This window comes from Poecilia formosa, unplaced genomic scaffold, assembly GCF_000485575.1.
Source record: "Poecilia formosa unplaced genomic scaffold, Poecilia_formosa-5.1.2 Scaffold402, whole genome shotgun sequence".
Taxonomy (NCBI): Eukaryota; Metazoa; Chordata; class Actinopteri; order Cyprinodontiformes; family Poeciliidae; genus Poecilia; species Poecilia formosa.
This window is the reverse complement of record NW_006800341.1, coordinates 246,327-254,888: the sequence shown is the minus strand read 5'-3', so window position 1 is coordinate 254,888 and position 8,562 is coordinate 246,327. Positions and strand designations below refer to the sequence as shown.

Sequence of the window (8,562 nt, the reverse complement as noted above, 5' to 3'; positions counted from 1 at the left end):
TGAACTGATATTTTTGTTCAGAATGAGCGGCACACAATCTTCATATAAGATAAGAGGCAATACAATATTTTTTTTGTTTAGTTTACTAATGAAATGTGCATTTTTTGAGCTACAGTTTACATATGTAAAGAATGCAGAAAAGAAACTTAACCCACACACTGCTGTTAGCTTAGCTAATAGCAGCGCTGGCTGCAGCGGAAGGGCAGTCATGTATGTCATGTAAAAGAATAGTCTTTTTGCACTCCAGAGTTGTCCACAAAATTTCCGTATGTAAATAACATGTAGGTGGTCTATATTTATAATCTGACTATGATTACAAATATGAGGTTCATAGCCTCATTAGCTATGAACCTCACCACACGTCACTGATGTTCAGACATGCTTTCATTGTTTTTAGCCATTTGAATTTGAATCATGAAGGAATGAAATGGCTCCAACTCAAAGGACAAAGTTTGGTCTACTGATGACATACAGCAGAGCAAAAAACAGTTTTAGATTTCATTTGGATGCATCTTTTTAATAGTTTGACACCTAGTGTGCCTGTTTTTTTTCCATTGAAACTTTGATCATTTGTACAGAATGATCATAGTTTGATAGACATACAATGCTTAATACCAATGTGATTCCCAACGAGCTATTAGCTGCAAACATGGCATACTGTTGATTAACCGAATGATTATTGGTCATAGGTCCTGTACAATACAGTGCATAGCTAGATGGGCTTCACACTGCTGTGAAACAATAGGTTGGGTGTGGTTATGAATCTACCTATTTATCTAAACCAGTGGTGCCCAAAGTGGGTCCTCGAGGGACGGCATCCTGCGTGTTTTAGTTCTCTCCCTGGTTTAACGTACTTGGATCAAATGATGGCTCATTAGAGCCCTAAGAAGAACATTGACTTGCTGAGAAGGTTGATACTAACACCAGGGAGATAACTAAAACATGCAAGATGCCGGGCCTCCAGGACCAACTTTGGGTACTTCTGATCTAAACTAGATGAAAGTTAATTATTTACAAAATTAGTAATTTTGATCAAGATTACCAAGTGTGGATAAATCATGATTATCAGATAATTTTCAGTCTGTTAATTTTTATCAATAACTGCCTGGTGATGTTTGGTATTGAATAACAATAGATGAAATGATTATGTTGATCACTGATGCACTGCACACATATATGGAATAAACAGACAACTTCTCTCCAAATTTTATAATTTATTAACAAAAATACTCAGACTTCAAGTTACGTAAAAATGAAATAATTAAACAAATAAACTACCTAAGGTGAAACAAGAAGGGAACAAATAAGAATAAATCAAAAAGCACTAAAATGATACAATAATATTACAGTTCAGTATGAACCAGGATTATTTTGAGGAATTTTGAATGAGGCCAAATTAGTTTTCCGCTAGAATTGGTTTGCAAATATGTTGTAAACTACTAAAAAATGGGATAAGGAACAAATATGAATGAAACCACTAACCAACAATGATATCACAGTTCAGTGGGAATATTATGATTAAAAACCAGTGTTTGTCTTTAACATTGGTTAAAAACCAACCTTGGTTCAAGCATCAACAATTCAAAAAGGCAATTTAAACCACAATAAATTGTGTTATTCTAACCTAAATTTCCTAAATTTCCCCAGACACAATCCTTTCTTCGATCAATCCTATTATCAAAGAAAGACGTCCAATGAACAACAAAAAAATTAAACCTGGTGGCCTTGGGCAGTTCAATAAACAAAGGAAAAGCCATTGTACAGTGGCAAACCACTCAAGCTAGAGGCTGGGGAAGTTTGGTCTGGGCAGAGTCCTGGTCTCACTAACACAAATGGCATGTGTGTTGAGCTCGGGTTTGTCTTCTCTGGACAGAGGAGAAGAACTGCTTTGTCCAGGTTATCAGACAGCTTTTCTTCTAGGGGAATGAATAATATTAACATTCTTTCTGCAGGTGCTTCGATAAGCTAGGTTGAGGGTTATTTTCTACTGGGAAACAGTTACCACCAGTTTGGCAAATGATAGACGGGGAACAAAGCTCTTCCGAAGCTGTTCCTATGCATGGAGTGCTCTTTGTATGGTTTGATTAGTTTGAATGTGGATAAACTATCTGAAACTTCTCATGGCTTGCAGTTGTATAAATCTCATTTAGTCACTCTTTTGAAGCCAGGAATTCTCAACCAGCAAGGAAAAGGATTCAGGCAGATGTCCCCCACCGGTGCAGGGGCCTGTGGGAGAGAAGCTGCTCTGAGCACCAGACGTTGGTTAAACCATGATGTCATGTGATCATGCTGGGAAAGTCCTCTTTCCTGGAAATTGTGACCGTGGCAATTCTGAGATTCAGAGTTTTGGACCTAACGTAAAATTTAAGTAGTAAAAACAAACAGACATGATAGCTAACAAAATAACTTAATTGTTTAGCAAGCAATTGAGCAAGAAAGAGTCAAAATATTGTATCAAGCTGAAAATATAGATTAAAATCTATTAAATCAACCAAACAAAAATATTAGTAAGCAAAATTGCTAAAAGATATTGCATTATCACTGAAAGAAAAGCCTCTTTAGCACAATAACTGGCACGTATAATAGCCAAATACTAATTTTTAAGCTGGCTGGAAAGATTATACGTTTAAAAAAAAATAGGACGAAGAAGAAACAAATTTCTTCAAGTTGAAATGAACTTAATTTAACAAGCAAATTAGAAGGTATGGTTGCTAAGAAATATGTCATTTAGCTAGATACATATATGGATAAATAGATGGATAGACAGTTTAGAAAGATAAAAAAGACTCACACAAGTAGAAAAATGTAACCTTTACTTATTTACAGATTGTACAGAGGTACTGAGTGATAAGGTAGTATTTACAACACAACTAGTAGCTTTGAAACCCCTGAACTTATACACAGGTTTGATACATAGCAGAGACTCACAGGACTACACACCAACACACTCCTTTCACCCAGAGCAGGAAGAATGAGTTTGAAACTAAGATCTCAGTTGGTTCTGAAATCCATACAAAGAATTCCTCGGCCAGGTGCTGTGCTGCTCACAATCCAAGCAGAAAATACAAAGTGTGGAACTCTGAACCTGAAAGGTATGTCAGTCAGGGTGGAAGGTGTGTGTGTTGTTGCATGTAGCCCCGAGGGTCCAAACCCAGGGAGAAATCAGATGTTGCAGCAAAATAGGTACCACTGAAAACACAAACACGTCATGCAGCAACAAAAACAAAACCCCAAAATAATCGAAATTAAAGGGTTGAAAAAAAAAAAGAAAGAAAAGTCTCTGGTGTTGGATGTACAAAACTTATTCTACATGCTTTCTTAACATGACAATAGAGACATGTCTCTGTGTGTGTGTGTGTGTGTGTGTGCATGTTTATGTATTTGTGTTGCATGAATAATAAAAGCCAGGTCAAAGGTTGTGTGTAGGATGAAAGAAAGAATATGTCAAAAGCACAGACACATACACCCAAGTTACCTCTAATACACACATCCTCTCTTTCATACAAATGGCTTCACAAAGTGAAGCACACACTCACACACACGCACGCATACTCTCACACTCAGAGGTGGAAAAGAACAGACACGTGGTGGAAGAGAACACAGTGGGTGGAATGGGGATGTTTGAACCACACAAGCTGGGCAGTCATCGAATATGGTTCAGCTGGGTAAGTTGGAAAACTGGTTAGCTGACCCACATACTTAACTACTGTGCTAAACCATTTGTGATGACTGTACAGTGAGGTCCCAAATTGTAGCACTTTAGAGGAAGGAGTAGGGGAATAAAATGACAGAAAGAATGTAAAACATGCCTTTCATTTTTCAAAGCAGAATTTAAAAAGTCATGTTGCATTTCAAATGAGTTCAATATTTAATACCATTTAAATCAAACAAATGAAAGAATTTGCAAACAGTTAAAACAAACAAAAAAAATATCTGTACAGAAGTATAATATTGCAACCTGATATTGTGTATATAACTCACAAAACAAACCTATTAAGATTACCAAAATAGGGGTAGCACTCACCTTTCAAAGGTGCATTTTCCTTTCTCCTTTTTTATTAACCTGTCCTACGTTCTCTGTCACATTTGTCACGTATGTTTTGTTTAGAAGTGAGTGTGGTTGTTCGTGGGAGAGAGAGAGAGTAGAAGAGCAAAAAAGAGCATAGAGACAGACACTCAGCTAATGGGACATCAATTCTTGTTTCTATCAAAATCCTTGTGCTGAAAAATCAATGCCCTTGCTTGGTAGGTTATGGATTTCTAAAACACTCATATGCACATTGCCGGGCTGTCGAGTGTGTGCTTGTGTGTATGTGTGCTGTTTCTGAAACAAGTCTCTTTCGAGTGCCTCTCTGGGATGAAAGGCAGGACAGCGTTACTCCAGGTTAGGAGTACTCCAGTACCATTCTCTACCAGCTACTCTAACGATAATTTTGATGATGAAAACCTGCACCTGAAGATGCACTCTGCCTAAACGTTCACTACGAATACATTAAAAAAGTCTGCAAGTCCTTATGTTTTACATAGAAAGGAATCAGAAAAGGACACTATCCTATGAGAAATAGTGCGGACTCTGATGATCTCTCACAACTACTGATATTAAGTGATCTCCATCAAAAATGGATTTTTTTTTAACACCAAGACTGAACTTTACTCTTTTGATACTTCATCTACTCTACAGCAGGGAGCAGGGGAAGAGCAATAAGCAATAGAGAGAATAACAGAAACCATCCGATTAGGAAAGCGGAAAAAGGCTCAAAGGAGGGATGAGCTCCATTAAAGTAGACAAAGGAAGAGAAAAGTGTTTGTGTTGTGTGTGTTGTATGCATGATACTGTAACCCTTTGTCTAATGCTAAAAACGTTTGATTCTGGAAGAGCTCTGCCCTACACCGTACCCTAAAACCCGCTAAAAAGAAATAAGAGGAAAAAGAAAAACCTCTATCCAGCAAGTGACTGAGAATATTCATATTTTTCCGTACAAAAGTGTTTTTTGGTCAAACGTCTGTGTGGGTGGCAGAGATATAAAATCTACAAAGTGCACAAAGAGAAGCTATCTCATAGCTTCACACACACACACTCACACACGCACACAACCACCTTATTCTACTAGACTACTGCGAATCTGCACATGTGCGTATATGTCATAATGTGCATGTACCTTGTGTTTGTGCGGGTGTGAGTGTCTGTGCATATATGACCCTGTATAAGGAGTTTAAGTGTAACACAGGGCAGTAGGAAGCATGCAGTAAGACCTGAAGGCTAGCTAAAAGAGGAAGCAAGGATGCTGCACTTTGTCTGTTAGATTTAGAAACTCAGGAACACACACCAACATCCTGAGAGGTTCCTTTTTTCTTTTGGTGGCCAAGTTTGGTCCACCTTTTGGAATGTTCAATTAACTGACATCAACAATAACAAACAGTCGGTAAGTTTGAGCTTTCCCGTAAAAAAACAGATGCAGAATCTGTTTTTAGTTTGTGTGTGTGTGTTCGAGTGTTTGCACATCTGCAGGCAGGAGCTTCATTCTAACACTGGTTTCCCGAACACCTTCCCGCCTGCCTTCCAGTCTTTTACATAGATAGTAATTTTGATTCAAGTCAAGGATTACTTGGTAGTGAACTACTCTGTAAGCCATGCTGGCAGTGCAGTTTAGAGGCTCAGACAACAAACGTGTTAACAGCAGGAGAAATTATAGTGCAACAGGAGAGTCCTGGAGAGGAAGGGTGGGTGGATGGGTACTGTTGGGGTGAAATGTGTATGCATGTGTACGTCTGTGTGCAATCTCAGGTAAAAGGGGATCGTCTGTGACCCTTTAACTCAGAGAGAATGGGATGGGTTTGCTCGTCTTCCTAACATTTTCTTGTTTTTTTGTCAGATCCCACTGTTGGTGTTAGATTCTGCAGTGTCCCGCTTATTCCACAAGGAGTTCCATCTGTCTAGTTAGAAGTATTGTCAGTTTGTACCCTGCTGCCCACAGCTTCCAGCTAGTACACACACCAACACACACACACTACTCGTTTTGCAACTTTGCCTCCAGGTGTCCCTGTGGCCCCTTTACTGCCCTACAGAGGCTTTTCATAAAGAAATGTATTTACTCTGTTTCACTGTTAATCCCTTTGGTCCACTGCTGAGCTCAGTCTTTCACCCATGAGTGTGTCTGCGTGTGTGTGTATCTTCATATGTGCTTAGAACCAGAGCTGCCAGGTCCAGCCACACACACCTTCTCCTTGCATGCTTGTGTGTTTGGTGAGAGTAAAGCTGTGTTATTTGTGACTCTCAGACATCAGACTCGATGCTGGGCATGCGGCGATACAGCCGAGGCCGATTGCCGCCTGCACTCGAGGCTCGCGGTGCTGTCACATAGCTCATTGGCTGTGAGGCAGTGGGTGGAACCATGTAGGCCACCACAGGAGGGTCCTGCAGAGGGTAAAACACCTGTTGGTCAACATGACCACCATGCTGGTTGACATGATGGCTGCCGTGGTTGCCGAGGGTGAGGGACAGCTGCATCCTCTGCTTGTAGAGATCGTGGGAGGAAGTTTTCTGCGGCATGCGGGCGGCAGCCTGGGAGGTGTTGTCTCGTTGTGCTGTGCCGGGGGCTGAATACAGGAAGGGATTGTGTGATGGGCGATCCGGCAGAAGGCTCTTTGAGCGCCGTGGCATAGGCATCGGGATGTCCAGGCTGTGGTGGTGGGATGGAGACGGAGAGGGCGGGCTGCGGCTGCTGTATGGGCGGTCAGAGCGCATTGTGAGGACGTTGGCATAAGCCCCATCATCCAGGGTCAGCTCCCTGTCCCGGTCCCTGTCAGGAAGGCTGAGTCCTCGCATGTGGGGGTGAGGCTGTGACTGATGCTCCGGAATGCCGTCTGGAAGCACATTCTCGTAGGAGTGCTGCCGACTCAGCTGGAGGTGTTGGGCTGATGGGGAAGCGGGCAGAGGAGACGGCGAGGATGGGGTGGGCTCAAAGTGGCTGACAAGCCCGTCGCCCTCGCCCACTAGGCCAAGCTCGCTCTGTGGAAGGTAGTGAGTAAACATGTCACCACTGTGTGGGTGAGTGTGGGCGTAGTGTGAGTGCAGGTGGTCTTCACTGATGTCATACAGATTCCCCAGGTGGGCACAGGCGTCACAGCGTGCTTGAGGGGATCGAACAGTGTAGAGGCCAGAGTAACCGCTGAGCTTGGTCAGGCAGGTACGACAGTGACCAGGCCTGGCACCTTGGATGGCCGAGCCTGAACCAGGAGCTTCAAATGATCCTGCAGATTTGTCCTTTACACTAGATAGAGGAAGAAAAACTATCAAAATTGAGACAATTCAACCATGTGAATAATTATTAGTTTGCTTTTGGCAGGAACCCTTACTTGCTGTGTGTGTAGGTACTGTATTTCTTGTCCTTTAGAGAGTGCAGGTCAGCCTCGGCACTGTGACTGTGGTGCAGGAGGCTGGCGCTCAGCTGCATAATTGGTGCATCTGACTGGTGTGAGTGTGAGTAAGTGCTGTCAGGTGGAAAGAGGTCAGGGGGGTAACTGTGGTCATCACCTCCCCCCTGGCTGTCTCTCTGGTAGGGAGGAGCAGATTGGAGGCTGGCCTGGTCAGAGTCAATGGAGTAGATCTTAGATCCTCGGCTGCCTCCTTCACCTCCACCTGCGCCTCCGCCCCGCTTCCTCAGCTGATTGATTGGTTTAAATCCACCCCTCGCAGCCATAGAGTCAGAATCTTTGTGCGATGGAGGTCGACTAGAACACTCTGACATGTCTGAGTGTTGTGGCTCTTCCGGCAGGTAGCGCTGGCTCTTCATCTGTGGAGGCCCAGTCCCTGAAGCTGAGGTGGGGCTCGGGCCTCCAGGAGACACCACACTCGGTTGAGTCTTCAGCGTCTCCACGCTTTTCTTCCATAAGGCCCGTGGCTTTGATGCAGTGATAGCAGGCCCAGCCAGGCGGTTCTGGTCGTTATCATTGGTGATTGACAGCTGGGGCTTGTTGGGGCTGGTTTGGAGAGTCGAGGCTTTTTGTTGCCCGGGAAATGGTGCAGCATTGTTAAGATGGTTTTTATGTCGCCCGGACAATGACAGGAAAGCCTGTGGACCCGCAGCGTTGCTATAGAGACCAGGACCCTTCTGAGGCAGACTGTGGAGTGAGTTACCTAGGAGACAAAAAGACATGCTCCTCAGACAGGAGACAACAGTTGGATGATTGCATGAATGCTTCACCAGTTAGCCGATACATTACCTATTACCTTGGCACACAGAATACACAATCTATTGCTTTTGTAATCATGAGACATATTTGGACATGACCACCATAGACTATTATCAACACAAGGAGAAGCTTGATATATATCAAGCTTAGATGAGGTAAGCACTCAAATAAACATATCAAATATGAACAATAGGAGAAAACATATAGAGGTTATTTTGCATCAAATGGTGACTTGCTAAACCAATTAGTAAGCTTTTTCACATGTTGTCTCCTTGCTGCCACTAATTTATCAGTATATTCCATATATGGGAAGTGATTGGAAAATTATGTATGTTTTTAAAAAAAAAAAAAAACAATCAAACTGATGCT

General features: G+C 42.4%; 1 protein-coding gene across 1 annotated transcript in view; it reads right to left on the bottom strand.

Annotated features, from left to right (window-relative positions):
* Window positions 1–2,796: 2,796 nt before the first annotated feature.
* The window catches only part of LOC103154809 (glutamate receptor ionotropic, NMDA 2A-like), a 108,386-nt gene continuing 102,620 nt past the window's right edge, over window positions 2,797–8,562 (bottom strand). Inside the window, exons 17-18 of the mRNA XM_007576226.2 lie at window positions 7,357–8,137; window positions 2,797–7,271 (exon numbers count right to left, since the gene is read on the bottom strand). Of these exons, the coding sequence (XP_007576288.2) occupies window positions 6,275–7,271; window positions 7,357–8,137 (1,778 nt within the window). The 3' untranslated portion in view covers window positions 2,797–6,274. The remainder of the gene's footprint in view (window positions 7,272–7,356; window positions 8,138–8,562) is intronic.